The sequence below is a fragment of the Callorhinchus milii genome, unplaced genomic scaffold (assembly GCF_018977255.1).
Source record: "Callorhinchus milii isolate IMCB2004 unplaced genomic scaffold, IMCB_Cmil_1.0 Scaffold4, whole genome shotgun sequence".
NCBI lineage: Eukaryota > Metazoa > Chordata > Chondrichthyes > Chimaeriformes > Callorhinchidae > Callorhinchus > Callorhinchus milii.
In genome coordinates this window covers 44,075,274-44,093,925 of record NW_024704745.1, presented here as the reverse complement: position 1 = coordinate 44,093,925, position 18,652 = coordinate 44,075,274, and the positions used below count along the sequence as shown (strand labels likewise).

Sequence of the window (18,652 nt, the reverse complement as noted above, 5' to 3'; positions counted from 1 at the left end):
CCTGTTCCGTTGCCTGCACTGAGGTGAAAGTCGCTATTATCAAATGCGAGTATTATCATTAATAATATTTAGCGCCTTAGGACGTCTCCTGACGTGAAAAGCGCTACATAAGTGCAATTCGCTGTTGAAAGCTGGACTGAGCCTATAGCATCGTTTGCATTTAAGCGAAAGGTTTTGTAACAAGTGCGAGTATAATAAATAATAACGATGAAACCCATCGCCCGCTGTGCTGCAACCTCCTCACTGCAGGGGGCGCTGTGACTGTGGGAGCCTGTGGTAGCTGTGCGGGTGGCTCTTGGCTGGTTGGGCGCTCCTTGTTGCAGGCACTCGGGTTGCATCAGCCGAGTGCGGTGCGGTGCGGTGCGCGTGGGGATGATGGCTGGAGACGAGGCGGGAGTGACGGTGGGGCAGCCGCACCTGGCGAGGCAGGAGCTCAGCACTTTGGTCAGTATCAGCACCGCTCTCTCCCTGGCTACCCGGCGGGGGGAGAGGCCGAGGCCCCGCCACTTCCCGCGGACTCTCCCCGCGTGTCAGGCCGCGCCTCGCGGTTGGGGCCTGGGTTCGTGTGAGGAGCAGTGGGAGGGAAAAGGCCTTCGCTTTCACTGCGTGTGTCCCCCCCCCCACCCCCCCACTGGGACTGCCCCCTACCCCATACCACTGGCATCACTCCCCTCCCCCATACAGCACTGGATTCTTGCGCCCCATAGCACTGCCCCCCAACACTGCCCTCTCCACCGTATAACACTGCCCTCTCCCCAACAGAAAGCACTGCCCCCTCAACACTCCCCCCATCGTATAACACAGGCCCATCTCTCCTCTCCCCTCCCCATAACACTGGCCTCTTCCCCTACCGTGTAAAGCTGGGCTCCCCCACCCCACGTATAGCAATGGCCCCTCTCCCCCCACCGCGTCTCTGTATAACGTGGCCCCTCCCCATGGCCCCCCCATAACACTGGTCCCCCTCCCCCCTGTGTAATATTGGCCCCTCCTCCCTCCCTCCCTCCCCCATAACACTGCCCTCTTCCCCCAGATAGCACTGGCCTCTTTCCCCCACCCGTGTACCGCTAACCTCCAACACCCCACATATAACTCTTTCCCCAGATAGCACTGGCTATTTCTCCCTCCCCCCTATATAACACTGGTCTCCCTTCCCCCCCCCGTATAACACTGGCCTCTCTTTCCCCGGATAGCACTGACTTCTCCCCTCTCACCATGTACCGCTGGCCTCCCCCACCCAACATATACCACTGGCCCTTCTCCCCACATCCCGCCTCCATGTAACACTAGTCCCTCCCCCCACTCCCATATAACACTGATCCCCCCCTCCCTCCGAATAACAGTGGCCCTACCCCCCCTGTATAACACTTACCTCTATTCCTCCGGATAGCACTGGCTTCTCCCCCATATAACACGGGTTTGTACCTCCGCCCCACCCATCCGATAACACTGGCCTTTTTCCCCCACCCCCATATAACACTGGTCCCCCTCCCCTCCATATAACATTGGCCTTCCCCCCCCCCCGGTAACACTGGCCTTCCCCTCCCCCCGGATAACACTGTCCTCTTCCCCCGCCCTCGTATAACAGTGTGTCCTATAAAGGTCTGTTTACTCTTATGTAACACGCTGTTAAATGACTGGAATCTGAGGCTAAAAAGAGGGTAAACTCATAATATGGAATAACAAAAAAAAATTAGACTCCATAAACTTTCTGCAGCTTTAGAAAGGACTTCATTGAACACATTACATTTTACATGTCATTTCATTCATGCTCAATTGTGCTGATTTGAGGACTGCTATTAGAATATTGCGGAAGTACCACTTTACCACTTGACTTTCTAGAGAAATGTTCATTATTTCACACTGGTTTTGAACAAATGTCTCTTACCTGTATTTCGATTTTTTAATCCAATATGTATCGGCTGCATTCCACATCAGGTGGTAATCTATTGCCGTTATGTTGCCACTTTTCTGTGACGTAGAATATAAATGTTTTTTTAATCAAACAAATACTTAGAATAGAGTGTTCTTCTCCTTTCGCTAATGCAAGGAAACACTGTACAGATCCTGGTTCTGTGATCTGGACAATACATTTGGAATGTGTATAGAAGAGCAGAACAGATAAAGAAATTATCAATCAGCAAAATGTAATGAATGGCTCTAAATACCTGCCCGGCTCCGTCCATACCTCACACCCACAGCAGCCAAAATCCTTGTCCAAGCCTTTGTCAATTCCCGGCTGGACTTTTCAAATGCTATCCCCAGCTCTACCATACACAAAATTCAATTCATTCAAAACTCCGCCACCCGGATACTCAACCGCACAAAATTCCAGCAGTCCATTACACCAGTCCTTGCCAGGCTCCACTAGTTCCCAATTACCAAACGGATTGAATTCAGGATCCTGAATTTGAAATCCCTTCATGCCCTTGCACCTCCCTACCTATCTGATTTGCTTACTCCACCACCTGCTGCCTCCGCTTGACCGGGTCCGGCCTCCTGTTCATTCCTCGCCCCCTCCACTCCACCATCAGTGGCTGTGCTTTCAGCCGCTACGCCCTGAAGCTCTGGAACTCCCTCCCTCTATCCCTTTGCCTTGCCCCCTCCCTCCCCACTTTCAAATCCCGCCTAAAGATCTTTTTGATCATATTTACGGTCAACTCCCTCTCCCCCTGGCTCAGGGTCAGACTCTGCCACTGTCAAGTGCACTGGGACGCTACCCCATGTGAAGCGCGCTATATAAATGCAAGTTGTTGTTGAGGTCATTTGTAGTGCTCCAAACTCTTTTTTAAGCTGTGTTTTTACCTACGGGGATATTGGGATGAGGGTTTAGTTAATTGAAAGAAATTCAAGCCTAATGTGTTAAAACCTTCATCTTGTAATTTTGTTGTTAACACACAGAGGATACAGTTCCAAGATACTGGTCGTCATCTTCAAAGCCCTCCGTGGCCTCGTTGCCCCCTACCTCTGTGACCTCCTAACCCCCTACCAACCTGCCCACTCCCTCCATTTAGCAGGCTCTGGCCTGCTTCACGTCCCCGGCCTCGCCCGCCCTTTCATTGGGGGGCGGGCTTTCAGCCACTCTGCCCCCTCCCGCTGGAACTCCATCCTTTAGTACCTCCACCTCGCCCCCTCCCTCGCCTCCTTCAAGACTCTTCTCTTCGACCACCTTCGATTACCTTCCTGCCCTCCACCTTAGACCCAGCTCGGGTCTGAAACACTGACTGTCCAGGGCCTTGGGACAACAACAACAAAATTACTTTTATAATAATAATAATCCTTGCATTTGATATAGCGCTTTTCACGTCTTCTAGACGTCCCAAAGTGCTTCACAGAATAGATGATAAAGTGAATTGACTGTATATTTTTGTGGGCGAAACAAGGCCGCCAATTGCGCAAAGCAGCATCCCACAAACAGTCATGGAGTGAGTGACCAAGTTATTATTTTTCTTTTTTTTGAAGGGATTATTAACCCCCCCCACAAAGTGATCTGCCAATCGACTAACAACCGGGTTCCTACTTACTGCTTACTTACCAGTTTTCGCCCTGCCCTGGATTTGCCCTACCAGGCAACAGCTCTCACCTCTATGCTACAGGAATCGGGAGGGGTGAAGAAGTCAGCTAACTTAACAAAAAGGTTTGCGGTTGCAGAGAGATTCCACAACAAAGCAAACAGTTTAACAAATGAGAAATCAAGCAAACAATATGAATTTAATATGTTTTGAAATGTTCCTGCATATCTCACTTCTGTAAAAAAAAAAAATTTATAGAGCGCCTTTCACGTCGGGAGGACATCCCAAAGCGCTGAACAGTCAGATGTTGGGGCTTGAGCGTGTAGTGTGTATATATATATATAGTATATATATATATATGTAGCATGTGGTGTAGGGCCCAAGCATGTAGTATATATATATATATATGTAGCATGTGGTGTAGGGGTGAGGGAAGGCAGAGACGTAGGAGGGCGACCGAAGGCACGATTGAAGAGAAGGGCCTTGAGACCGGCCTTGAAGGAGGCAAGGGAGGAAGCGAGGCGAAGGGATCGTGGGATGAAGTTCCAGAGTGTGGGGGCAGAGAGGCTGAAAGCCCGGCCACCGATGGTAGGGCGGGTCGGGCGGGAGACATGGAGCAGACTGGAGCCCGCTGAACGGAGGGAGCGGGCAGGTTGGTAGGGACGTCCTTCCGATGTGAAAGGTGCTATACAAATGTAATTTTGTTGTTGTTAATTGTCTAATTTTTCTATTCACAAACAGTTATGAATATTTCATAATACTAGCCAAATATAATTGCTCATTCAGTGAATTGTGATCCAGTGGTTCTGTTTTTACAGGATGTTACCAAATTAACACCACTTTCTCCTGAAGTCATCAGTAGACAAGCTACTATCAATATAGGTAAGTTACTGCATGAGTGTACTCAATTGAAGTTTGATTTGCAATTGTAGATTTTAAAAAAATATAATGGTCCTCTTATACCCTAACCCTAAGTTTAAACAAAAATGTTGAGATAAGTTTATCCAAAATGCTGCAACCTGACTATCTAAACTGAGCAGAAAGCAGGGACCAAAGTCACCTTGTATTCATACGCATCTCTTGGCTTCTGCTCTTGCTGTTTTGGTAGCAAACAATTGGGGTAGGTGGAGGGGGTAAACATCCCCAAAGGTGTACTTGTGCGATAAAATCATAAATTTCACATATGCATCCTCACCACAATGTATTTAAATACCAAAGCTGTGGCTGCATGATGAGCAACACCCAAATGTTAGCACTGTCACCTGTAGGTGACATAATGCACGAGCAGCATCAGGTTGGGTAGAACAGAAGAACCATTTTTCCATGCATTGCTATTGTTGAGGGAACAGCAATCTGGGGTAAAACTGGCTCAAATATCCTGTATTAATGACTATCCTTCTTGAGAACAAAGTAAGTGGGATTTTCTTCAAGCTGAATTGACTCCAAGCTGACGTGCTTGGCAACAGAATGTCGGATCGAATGTGGCAGTCTCATTAGTCAATCTCCTGAGCAGGAGGGTCTGCAGTACTCCCAATGCACTGCTAGTGAAAGACTAACCAACTTGGCTCAACTTTATGACTTGGAAATTGAGACCAGTCACTGGGAGCAAGGATTCTCCCATTCAACTCCTGTTAGCCGTGCAAGCCAAATTCCTAATAGGGAGGGTGGTCCTAGCTGGAAAAGCAGCAGGAAGCTTGCCAGATAGTGTCTTCAATGGTAGGTTAAGTGATTTTAGCTGGTTATGCTCCAGCAATACCTAAAACACGCATCTGGAGTTTCTAAGCTTTGGCTCTTGACAACCTGAGCCTAATATAGTCTGGAATTAGGTAAGGAGGATGCCTCCCTCCATCTGTGTCCATTTCAGGACACACAGATATTTCCACATGCCTTTGCCTGATTTGGGTATTCTTAAGCATGGTGATGGATTTCGAAGTGTGTCTTAGATATGTTACAGATTGTTTTTAAAAAAGGGATCCTCTGCATCCTTAAAGCATGTGGGTCAGAAAGGACTTAACCATGAGTGACTTAAGGCAGGTCTGTACTCTTTCATTATAGCCTGGTCACCCTGACAGGAGCCAGCAAACCCATAGGGCAAAAGCATCAAGATTTTTTAAGTTAGATACTTGAAATATAATGTTTAGCTTGGATGATATATTTTTAATTTATGGGAGTTTTATACTGTGAGTCTTCACTAAATTCCCTTTCTTCGAAAATACTTCCAGCTGGCAAAAGAGGAGACTCTTGTCCTATCTGTCTACCTTACTTGAAGCTGAATGCCAAAGTCCCATATTAAATCCATCCTTATTATTTTGTAAAGCCATTTTGTGGAATTTATATTTAAATCAAGTTTCAAAATGTTGCAAGTCCTATTGAATGGTTAAAAATGTATGAATTCTGACTGATATAATATTGAATTTGGCATTATAACCTAGCTGATGTTAAATATATCAGGCACACCAATGCAAGGTGTTATGTGGGTACTTGAGAAAAGTTTCCAACTTATTTTGCATTACTGAATGGACATAATTTTGACAGTGCCTTCAATGTCTTTTTATTGTTTTCCTTTCCTCCCTCTGCAAATTTTGAAATTTCTATAAAATTTCAACACAGTAATCAGACCAATGTTTTCTGCCCCCCCCCCCCCTTCCAAATTCAACCCATCAAAATTTGATTTAATTTGACAACTTGTTTTATTGTTATCTGGGGAACATTGCTGGCACATATTGGCTGCTGCCTATGATTTTCATTCTGTGAAGTGCTTCAAGATGTTTCTTTTGTATGAAAGTCAATATATAAGCATGTAAGATTTAGGAAATTCTAAACCTATTTAAGAGGTTTTATACCAAAAGGTATTCTGCAGTGCTCGCAACAATAACTTGCTCAGATATGTTAAATCTGAACTCCTGTACAGAAAAAAGTGTTGAAGGATACAATAGTAATGCAGAAAATGTGGAACGATTTTGGAATTCTAGGCCCGTGTGGGAAGCTAACAAGAGTTAGAATGGCCACCGGAACTCTTAAGGATGAGAGGGAAACTGATTTTTGAGCAAGTGTGTGATAAGTCCAACTTAATGCCAGAACTACAGCACTTGCATCACAAATGAAAGCGTCAAGGAGTTGAGGTTGAATGGATACCCAGTGGGTCAGTGCTTCAAAATATATTTAAATAGTGTAAAAGTGTAACAGGGAACTGAATCGTAGCTGTATGAAAATCGAACCTTAGCCATTTTGCAAACGTTGAATTGTTATGTCAGATTTTAGATTTTCAGTCTTCCCTGTTATACACCACACATCATTCTATGACTGATGACAGATTTCATTCTAACCAGTGATAGGAGGTGGCCTGAAGTTCATTTTTAAAAAAAAGATATCTTTGCTCAAGAGTTATCCTCAAAGAGGGTAAAAATCTCAATGTGAACTCAACTTCTCAACATCTAAATTTCAGCAAAGTAAAAGGGGAAGCTGCGATTGGCATTAAGATCATCACAATTTAGAAAAATGTAACATTGCTTTGACCAACTCCAATCTTTGAGAATAGAACCATGCAGTCATGTCTCAACCTCCAACACTTTTACTTGTGACAAAATTATGTTTTTTTTCCTTTAGGCACAATTGGTCATGTAGCTCATGGAAAGTCCACTGTTGTTAAAGCTATTTCTGGTGTTCAAACTGTCCGGTTTAAAAATGAGCTGGAAAGAAATATCACTATCAAGCTTGGATATGCTAATGCAAAGGTAGAGATGAAGTGATTTATTATATTGTTCCACTTTGTGTAAAATTATATACAATGTTTCAGAAAAGTATAAGACTACAAAGGTACCTGCTCCAGCCCTGAATGTCACTACTAATTCAAAATTGTTTTTATTTGCCCAAACTTCTGTTTTTAAATCCTATGTAAGGAAACTTTAATAAATGGTACTGTTTTCAGCCATGATATCATAATTCTATTTATTGTTCATCTTAATAGGCATTCTAAGATGGATAATGTGGAATAAACCCTACTACGTTTCATAGTAATGAACTGATATCAGTTTTGACTCTGGAGTTGAACATTTGTAGCTGAAAGTACCAATATTTGGTAGCACTTTTATGACTAAAATGCATATATGAAATAATTGTTGAATAATTAAATATTGTAAGTGATCTGCAAGTTTTTTTTTGTCAAATATGTTAATATTAAGACAACACTTGACTTTTTTCAAATTAAAAAGGCCATATTTTGCCTTCTAATTTATGTAGAGAAATTACAACCTTAATCAGAATTAATTTAACTTTATTTAGGTCTACAAACTTGATGATCCTAGCTGTGCACGGCCTGACTGCTACCGGTCGTGTGGAAGCAGCACACCAGATGAATTTCCTTCAGATATTCCTGGGACCAAAGGAAATTTCAAGCTGGTCAGGTTGGTGAAACAAAAATGTAGTTTGCTGTGGTTCCAAACGTTAGTTTCTGCATACTGCAAATTGCATTAACTCGGGAAGCATCACCAGCCCTTTTTGTTTTCATCACTTATCATTTTCAGTGGTTACAATATCATTTTTAGCAATTTTTTAGCCCTTTTTCCTTATGCTTTGAATGATTCTGCAATAATTCAAGCTCTATCACTTTGCTAATGGTCAAATTGGAAGCTTTAGTTATGAAACATTATAAAAGAAGCCCTTGACTCTTTTAATTATTGGTGACCTATTAATATAAAGACATTTCAAAGTCTACAAAGTACTTTTAATGATTGTCTGTATAGGGGAGGGACCTCTTTCCTAGCTGTTAAATATCCTTTGTGCATAGCTCAGTTGTTTTGGCAGAAGAATGAGAAAGTTATTGGTCCGAATGCACGTGGAAGAATTGAGTACCATTTTTAAAAATATCCTCCCTTGTTGAAGAAAGCAGGGACTTCCTGGGATTGAACTGAATCTGAAGAGATGAATCTTGCCAGTTCAGTCAGATGCAGAGTAATCCAAGGCTATTGATGGTTTGCAGTCTGCCAATCTACTCCACTATTTTACCTTTAATATCAATTCTTACATTTTTTTTTACGAGTTTCTGCATTTCAGGAATCTGTACCGACTAGTTCTGAGCAATTTATTCTTCAGATGTTTAGGATCAATGTTTTACACTTGTAATCAATTTCTAACATTTTTCCGACCATTGGCATGAGATTAACTGGACAAAAGTTCCCAGGTTCTCTACTTTGCTTTTTCTGAGCAATGGTATGCCATTTGTGATCCTCCAATCCCTTGAAATATTTCCTCCGTAAGGAGGTTTGATAAATATTATTCAGTGCCCCCCACTGTTCAGCACTCCTCACTTTAACCTTCCTCAGCACTCTGGGATTAAACTAATCTGTCGTCCACTAAATTCCATCAACTTTTTGTCTCCCTTGTCCTGCAGTATCTATAACCTAATCATCTGTTGCTTAACTCTACAAAGTCCTAATGAGCATGATGGTCCTAGTTAATAATAATCCTTGTATTTGATATAGCGCCTTATCACACCATCAAGAAGCCTCAAAGTGGGATATACTGTAAAGTAGATTGACTTTGTATATTTTGGGCGAAACACAGCAGCCAGTTTCTGCACAGCAATGTCCCAAAAGTAGCCATGGAGTGAGTGAGCAATTTTTATTTATTTGGGAGGTTTGTTGGTCAGGACAACGGGAGAAACTCCCTTCTCTTTTCAAATAGTTCCAAGGGATTTTACCATCCACTTGAATAGGCCAATGGGACATCAGTTTTACATTTCTTCCAAAGGATGGGACAACTACTTCAAAATAATAGTTTTGTTACCCTGTATTGTAGGCATGTATCTTTTGTGGATTGTCCAGGACATGACATCTTGATGGCTACCATGTTGAACGGAGCTGCTGTCATGGATGCAGCATTGCTATTGATAGGTAATTGCAAGTTTTGATTATTGTGTCTGACTACTTTAACATTAATAATGTTTTGACCAAAGTGAGCTTATATTAGCACTTACTAGCTGGCTAGAATATTGTTAACAGCTATGAAATATTTTTGAATAGTGGGGATCAAAAAAACGAACAATCAAACATAGAAAAACTGCACAGAAAGCAAGTGAAAGAGAAAAATAATTACACTTTTGTTATTAGATCTGGCAGGCTTTTTGTGGGGGTGGGGTGGGTGAATCAAACATAACCTCAATGATCAGACATCAGAATTATGTCTGATTATAATTATAATCATCCTTGCATTCGATTAGCACATTGTCGAGATGTCTAAAAGTGCTTCATAGGATAAACTGTAAAGTGGTTTTTAATTGTGTATTTTGGGGGCAATTGTGGTGGTTTAAATGTGAGTAATCGGATCTATGCGAATGACACCCAACTCTATCTTTCTGCCTCCACCCTCAACTCAAAGACCACTGATGTCCTGACAGACTGCCTGTCGGACATCAAGTCTTGGATGAGGGCAAATTTCCTACAGTTGAACATAAACAAGACTGAGGCCCTCCTGATTGGCTCACGCCAGTGCCTCAGCACCTCAGGCTCTGGTAGCATCAACCTCCATGGTTGCACACTACAACTCACCAAGCCAGTCAGGAACCTAGGTGTCTTGTTCAACCCTCAACTGTCTTCTTCCCCACATCCAAGCCATGGCCTGCTCTGCCTTCCCTCACATCCATAACACCGCCCGACTCTGCCACTACCTCACCCCTCAGGCCACTCTTGTTCATGCCTTCATCACCTCAAGGCTCGACTATGCAAATGCCCTGCTTGTCGGCCTTCCCAACTCCTCCCTCCATAGGCTACAGATAATCTAGAACTCTGCAGCCCGTGTCCTCTCCCACACCAAACTCCGTGACCCCATCTTCCCCATTCTCACCCAACTCCCATTGGCTCCCTATCCTTCAGAGGATCCAGTTCAAGATCCTGGTCCTCATCTACAAAACCCTCCATGGCCTCACCTGACCCTGCCTCTGCGACCTCTTAACCCCCTACCAACCCACCCGCTCCCTCCGCTCAGCCGGCTCCGGCCTGTTCTACGTCCCCCGATCCACCCGCCCCACCATTGGCAAGAGAGCCTTCAGCCACTCTGCCCCCAACCTCTGGAATTCCATCCTCCAATCACTCCACCTCGCCCCCTCCTTAGCCTCCTTCAAGTCCCGCCTCAAAACCTCTTCGATCATGCCATTGGCCACTCCCCTTCCCTCCCTTCCCTTCTCCATCCCTGACCCCATCTCGGGTCTGAAATGCACCTTAGGATGTCCTCCTGACGTGAAAGGCGCTATACAAATGTAATCTTGTTGTTGTAATGCATGGGATGTAATTGGTTCTGAATTTCATGTTGCCACAACCGAACCTTAGGCAGTTCAAGTTTAATGTTTTCAAATTTGATCTATTTGGTATTAAACATTCAATGGAGTATAGACAATTAGAAATGTTTGTATGATTAATTTTGTCTAATCTGTTTTTTCTGTTCCTCAGCTGGTAATGAATCTTGTCCTCAGCCTCAGACTTCAGAGCATTTGGCTGCCATTGAAATAATGAAATTGAAACACATTCTGATTCTGCAAAACAAGATTGACCTTGTGAAGGAAAGTCAGGCCAAGGAGCAGTATGAACAAATTTTAGCTTTTGTGCAGGGTAGGTTCACTGAATTGGAAACATCATTCACATATCTGTTTTGATTTTTTTTGGTCAGCCAGGTGTGAATGGCCATGCTATCATGTCTCCAGTTCTTGCTACTGAGAATTCACAAAAATGGTTTCTATTTGACAGTTTTAGAATCCACAATTTCTGGATTAGGGACTGTGCTGCTTTCCCCTGCTTGTCTATGCTGAGATACCCAACACCACGGGTTGGCAGATGGAAAGGACCCCAAAGTACACATTTGGGTATTGCTGGATTTGAACACCTCATTCTATCGGGTGTTCATTTACTGGGTTGGAAGGGACAAGTGGGAGGGAATCCTGTCTGGTGATGTCCTTCCCCCACCAACTTGGAGCTTGTTTGTAATGCAGGGCAGAAATTAAACCAAGACGTACATAATTGTTTCCAAGTCACAGCTTTAATTTTCTTGGGAACTTCTGTATTGGCTAGTGGGCCTAAACCTGCAGTACCAGGTTATTAAGCCGGTTGGTCAATTAGCCCCATGTAGTCAGAAAAAAACAGTAACTATTGTAGCTGGAGGGGAGAGAGCATTGTCTACTCCCCTGTTGAACACAATATAAATTTAACATTAGTTTCTGTGAATCAAAACAATAGGTTCTGCCATTTTAATTAAACTATATTGAGCAGATGGAAGCACTATTCATTTAATATAGCAAATGTTAACTAAGATCGGGACTATTTCTGAATGATTATATTAAGATATTATCCCCAAATAAAATTATCCATTTAATATCTAAGCAAGACCAATGTATATGTTTTAAACAGCTCTATTACTATGAAAACAATTGTTTGGTGGTTGATGAGAGGGGAGAGGGATTAAAACACCATGCCTGCTTAAATATCAGGTATAGTTATATTGTCATCCCTTGACTGCAGGCCATTCACTGCTAAATAGATTTGCTATGATAGAATTAAGATGTGGAACAGTGATATGTTAGTTTGCGGCATGCTGTGTATATAAAAAAAAATGCTGAATTTCTTGCTTTAGTAAACAAAATAATTCCAACAGGGAATCCTTCACGTGGCCTAATGTAGTTTTGTGTTTTTATGTATAGGCACAGTTGCAGAAGGGGCACCAATTATTCCAATTTCAGCACAGCTGAAATATAACATTGAAGTAGTATGCGAATATATTGTAAAGAAAATACCAGTCCCTGTCCGAGACTTTGTATCAGAGCCGAGGCTTATTGGTAAGTGCCTACAAAAATGTATATTAGCATTTTTAACAATAAGATGTTCTGTTCTTACACACAGCTTAGTTTTCACATTCCTTTCACCAATGCTATAGTGAGTATGAATCTTTGAAACCTCTTTGTTGAAAACTTGGGACAAATTTGGATAATCTATTATCCATTCAGATGTCCAGCTAGCATGAGTTTTGATTCCACTGAGTTAAATGTTAAATCAGTGTACAGGCATGAGAGTTTTCTTAAAACTGGGTTCAATTGGCTGCATATGAACTAGATTCAACAACAAGATTACATTTGTACAGCGACTTTCACGTTGGGAGGACGTCCCAAGGCACTGGACAGAGGACAGCATTTCAACCTTTCTTAGTGAGACTTGTGAATGAGATGTCATACACAAATTGACAGTTTGGAGGGAAAACTGACAATCGCTTCACAGAAGTTTTTTGCCCACTCAAAAGGGAGTGTTAGAAATTATAGCAAAGACATATATAAAGAAGATGTCATCGCATTCATCAATTTGCAGGATGTGTATTAACTCCTGAATTAAAACGAGACCCATGGGGAGTCCTGTTGAACTATTGTCTTCTCTGTAATACTTATAAAGTAAATTAATGTTATCTTGTATCACAATTATGGCCTAATTTTAGGCTACTATGCCATTAATTAAAACTGCAACGCTTTATTATTGGGTCATACCTACTCATTCCAGTTCATGTTCAGAAGCTGTAGAATGTGTAAAGGCTTGAATCTATACCGAATAGAAGGTTAAAGGCTTGATTTCCAGTCTCTGGTCTTAGTTAATTTCAGCTGGGCAACAATTAAATGCACCTTCTAGTGGCCGTTCAATACCCCATGAACCTAAGATCTTCCTATCTGCATGACTAATTCTAAATGACTTGATGCATTGGGAAAGGCTTTTTTTTATTTGTTTACATTTTTGTGCCAATAGTTATACGATCCTTTGATGTCAACAAACCCGGCTGTGAAGTAGACGATCTGAAAGGAGGTGTGGCTGGTGGCAGTATACTGAAGGGAGTATTGAAGGTATAAATTCTTTAAGCAATCTGGAGATTGTAACTGGGGTTAATATGATTGGAAATTGATAATTTGTTAAAATTTGATAAAATCATTAATTTGATGATCTAGCCGCTAAAATGTTGAAACTGTAAAATTGATTTTTAATTTTTTATTTGAAAACTTCTTTTAATGTACAGTTACAGGGTATCTGTAAAACGTCTGAATTGTTGCTGATAGCTTGCAGTTGTCACCCTTAGAAATAATGTGTTGTTGCATCTCTATCAGTTGAAATGGTGCTATACTTGTTTTTCACAGGTAGGACAGGAAATTGAAGTTCGACCTGGTATTGTATCAAAAGACCACGAAGGCAAGCTGATGTGCAAGCCCATCTTTTCCAAAATCGTGTCACTGTTTGCAGAGCACAATGACCTACAGTTTGCAGCACCTGGTGGCCTTATTGGTAAGAAGGATCCGTTATTTTAAAATATTTGCCGTACTTCTAACTTAGAATTAACATTCTGACGCTACAATAGTTAGGAATTTAGTGCCACAAGCTGAATGTCTGCCAGAATACATTGTTGTTTAATTAAGTATATTTCAAACCATGTTTAATATTCCTTTCTATAACGAATGCTCCTGCAATCGGTAATGTGTCCTCCGGATGCCCAACTTGTATTAATAATAATAATAATAACACTAGAGGGACATAACTGGCTTACCCAGATATTATGGGTATATAAGTAACATGGTGCAATTTTAGAAACACTTAAGAAAATATTCAACAACAACAACTTGCACTTATATAGGGCCCTCCACTCAGGGCAGTGTCTCAAAGCGCATAACAGTGCCGGAGCCTGACTCCGAGCCAGGGTGTGGGGTGAACAGAAGCACGGTCGAAAAGGAAGGTTTTCAGGCGGGACTTGAAAAAGGTGGGGCAAGGCAGAGGGATTGAGGGAGAGTGTTACAATGTTTCCGGGCGTAGTTGTTAAATGCATGACGAGGAGGTGACATGCATGCACGGGGGTTTCAGCTGCATTTGGGGTAAGGTATGGTTGGAGGCGGGCAGTGTGTCGGAGATGGAGGAAGGCGGTCTTAGTCAGGGACCAGATGTGGGGAAGGAAGGGCAGCTGGGGATCGAACCGGATACCTGGATTCCACACTGGTTCGGTGAGTTTGAGGGAGAGCCCAGGGAGGGTTTCAGTACTAAAGATGCATAGTTGTCATCTTCTCATTCATGAAATCAAAGTCTCAATGTATTTTCATTGGCCATTATGTAATTTTAGAGATTGTCAGAGTAGGAAGGAAAGCACAATTGTATTCAAAGACTTATTTGCTTTAAAATATTTTGTTTCAGGTGTTGGAACGAAAATTGATCCAACGCTATGCCGTGCTGATCGTATGGTTGGTCAGGTGCTTGGTGCAGTGGGAGCTCTTCCAGAAATCTTCACAGAACTGGAAATCTCTTATTTTCTTCTCAGGCGATTGCTAGGTGTGCGTACAGAAGGAGACAAGAAAGCTGCAAAGGTGCATGTTCAATACATTTGTAGGAACAGGAGTAGACCTTTCAGCTCTGTCCAGCCTAACCACTATTTATTAAATTTTGGCAGCTCTTAAATTATGTATTCAAAAAAACTCATGTCGTCAATGGAAATTGTGCTGTGGAGAATGATTTAAATCTGTCCAAGACAGTCTTAATTTGTTTATTAATTTGTAAAAGATTCTGATATATCTGGTTAATTCATTTCTTTGAAGTTCAAATAGAATGCTGATCACACTTTGGCATTTTGTTGATTTATTTTTGTTTGGAAATTTTTTTTAGTTGTGATGGAGGTTTTATTTTATGTTAACAGGTACAAAAACTGTCCAAAAACGAGGTGTTGATGGTAAATATAGGATCACTTTCTACTGGAGGAAGAGTCAGTGCAGTGAAAGCTGACTTGGGTAAGATAGTACTCACAAACCCAGTGTGTACAGAAGTTGGAGAAAAGATTGCTCTTAGCCGAAGAGTAGAGAAACACTGGCGGTAAGTACATTATTGAACCGGTGAGATTTTCCAAAATTGTTTTGTATATCAAATGCTGGGATTATTATTTGCCTTGCAGATAACGTATGTTTTTTTGAATGGGCAAGTAAGTCGAAAAGACTAACAATAAGATAATGTGGAATATATGACAATTTTAGTTTTGCAAGTGAATGGAAAAAAATGGATTGCACTTGATCAACCAACTGAATGCTCTATTTATGTTGTCAGCAGTACCCTTATGCTGGTTTTAGATTACAAGAGGAAAATCCACCTCTGGGCAACTCTTAATGAAAAACAGCTGTTTTTTCTGGGGCCATATTTGGGAGAATACTCTTCAGAGTCTCTTGTTGCAAGTGCAAACAGGAGATCAAACTAGCAAAAAAGATTGACACTGCGATAATCAAATGCAAGGATTATTATTATCAATTACATCATCAGAATCTCAGGCTTCTCAGAATCGGATGTTATCGGCAACTACCGCAACACCATCACCAATACGTGAACAAAGCCACCATCCGTTATCCAAATACAGTATTAGAAATGTTGGGAGAAGATGACGGAAGCAAAGTTGCCAGATATCTCCCGGCCTCTTCCACCTTTAGTTCAGTGGAAAAAAATTGTTATTTTTAAAAAAAACTAAGGATTTGGGACATGGGCTTCTGATGTCATAGCTGTAGAATTTTGTGTGTATGCAAAACTTAATTTACCACAAACTCCTGGAAGTACAGTGGCAGTGCAAAAGCGGCAGAGGCTTGAAATGCAGCAGCACCTTCAGTTTGGAAGTGTGTTTTGAGCCTCCGGAATCAGAGTTTAAAGGTGATTTACATTTTGTGTGGAATTTGAGCAGCAAAGACTTAATTGATCTTTCCTTTTTCCCCCACATAGTTTAATTGGCTGGGGACAGATAAGAAGAGGAGTGACGATAAAACCAACACTGGATGATGAATAAAGATGGAGAGTGTGAGATCAATGAAGAGGGTTGTTTGCAGCAGCATACATACTGTTCAATTCTACATAAATATTGTGTAAAACGTCTGGTATACCAGTCAATTTGGGAAACGTGAACCTTTTTTCAGTTTTTAAAATTTTCAGATATCGCAATGACAAAAATATCTAATTTATATTTGAAGAGAAGTTGCGTTTTCAACAAGACTAGAGCTCACTCAGTACGGTCTGTCAGCACTGGCAGTCAGTAAATATCATAAACCATTAAAAAAAATTGAAATTTAAGAGTCAGTTTTGGGTGTAACTTTCTTTCTCTCCTTCCCATACTGTATTCTTGCTCCTTCCATATTCGTTGCATAATATAGTTACATTTTACTGAGGGGGAGCCATCTAACGTGGCAGATATGACAAGCTGAAATGCGTAGATTTTGTGTTCCAAGGAAAGAATCGAAGCTATCATTTCATTTGTCAAATTTACTTTCAGTCCATTTGTGCAAACTTAACATACAAAAAGCAATGTCAAAAATATATACAATTTCACTATTTTTTTAGTTTGACCAATACAACGGGAAGTACTTATTAATCTGGTATGTTTGGGCTTCGTGCACAGTGAATAAAATCATTAGTGGGATTTTAAAAAAAGGACCGTTGAATCTCCCATTTAATCTTTAGAATATCAACCTGTCTTCCATTATTCAGCGCCTTGGGACGTTCTCCCGACGTGAAAGGCACTATACAAATGTAATTTTGTTGTAGTGGTTTCTTAAATTAATAGTGTCTAGACCTCAATCACTTTCCCTGCAAGCTGATTCCAGCTGTTGAGGTAAAGTCAAACACAAGTAGTGATTATAAATCATCAAATTCTTTTTGTTTTCACTTCATTTCTGCGAGTACCTTCTTGAAGACACAAAACATGTTTTCTCTCAAACCTATAACGTACTGATTTCTCCAGGTAAAAGTGATAGCTCAAACTCCATTTTGGACAAGGGAAACCACAGAAGTTTTATACAGGCTTTTTTTTAGATTAAATCTTAAATGCAAGAAAAAACTCCTTCACCGAAGTTATTCACTAAGGTTTCAAATTGATATAGTTCAAGATTCTAGTATTTCCACTCGCACCTCTCACGACCTGCCCACTGTTTAGCTGGATTTCTCTCCTACTGTGGCTTGTTCCTTATCTATCCCTAGCATTTCCCATATATATATATATATATATAATCACTGCCCAATACACTACAAGCTGAAACTGAATTCACCCAATTAAAGGCAAAGTACTGCAGATGCTGGAAATCTGGTATAAACACAACATTCAGGTTTATGACTTTTCGTCAGAACAAAACTCAACTTCGTGAGTTCTAAAGAAAGGTCATAGACCTGAAACGTTAAGCTAATTTTCCTCTTTCCACGGATGCTGCCAGACCTACTGCGTGTTCCCAGCAACTTCTGTGTTTTCACCCAATAATTGATTGAAACACACAACAGAATGTTTGACACATTCTGGGAAACGAGTTGTTTGCCATATTTTCAAATGTGCAAGATCAAAGTGTGCATCAATTACCACAGGCATAAGCATGGAAAGACACTTAATGATTCCACTACCTTTTGATATGTAATTTGTGGATTAGCTGCCTGAATCTCCCCAAAATTGAACAAATTCAAGACAGTCCTTACTCTTTCTTGTTTTGAGAAAATACTATACGAAAATTGCCTCATCTTATCAAAAGTGGCCTATTGTCCTTCCTCAGGTCATTTGGGTTATGGTTTTCATGATTTTGTTTTACCATCTTCTAAGGTCTTAAGTTTTACTTAAAATTCTAGATCAATGGAGCAGGGAAACAAAGCTATCTTGAGTGTTATGTTTTTTATATAGTCATGAACAGGACTAAAAGTATGGGAGGGAAAGGTTGCCTTGTAATGTTTAAAGCCATTGTTAATTGCACTCAATATAAGGTAACCAAAATGTGAATGTGCAGTTTCAGAGATGGGAGGTTTTGCCTACCTATTGTACTCTTACAGTAGTAGTTTATTATATGGCTATTAAAAAAGTTCATTTTTTCCCCATTTTCTTAATTGCCCAATTGCTTTCCAAACCTTGATGCTTTTGAATAGAAATCTACTTTAAAAACAGCGAATGTTTGAAAATATGCTTGTGAACAAGTCATTTCGCTGCAAATCTGTTTATATCTCAATGTAACTGGTTTAACAAAAATGTGAAATAAACCATATTGGTAGAGAATTGTTTTTTTGCCAGTGACACAAGTTTAAAGTGAGTCACTTTTCCATCAAACAATTATCATTACAAATGGTGAGACTAACAACATTCCTCCAAGACTTATTTGG

The 18,652-nt window shown here is 41.1% G+C and overlaps 1 protein-coding gene across 1 annotated transcript; it reads left to right on the top strand.

Moving 5' to 3' along the window:
- The first annotated feature begins 313 nt into the window (after positions 1 to 313).
- Positions 314 to 16,597, top strand: eif2s3 (eukaryotic translation initiation factor 2, subunit 3 gamma). Its single transcript, XM_007903040.2, has 12 exons — positions 314 to 444; positions 4,328 to 4,391; positions 7,116 to 7,243; positions 7,791 to 7,912; positions 9,306 to 9,400; positions 10,952 to 11,110; positions 12,193 to 12,327; positions 13,277 to 13,371; positions 13,660 to 13,804; positions 14,699 to 14,868; positions 15,195 to 15,367; positions 16,253 to 16,597. Exons 1-12 carry the CDS (start codon positions 373 to 375, stop codon positions 16,314 to 16,316), a joined length of 1,422 nt encoding a protein of 473 aa, XP_007901231.1. The 5' UTR covers positions 314 to 372; the 3' UTR covers positions 16,317 to 16,597.
- The last annotated feature ends 2,055 nt before the right edge of the window (positions 16,598 to 18,652 follow it).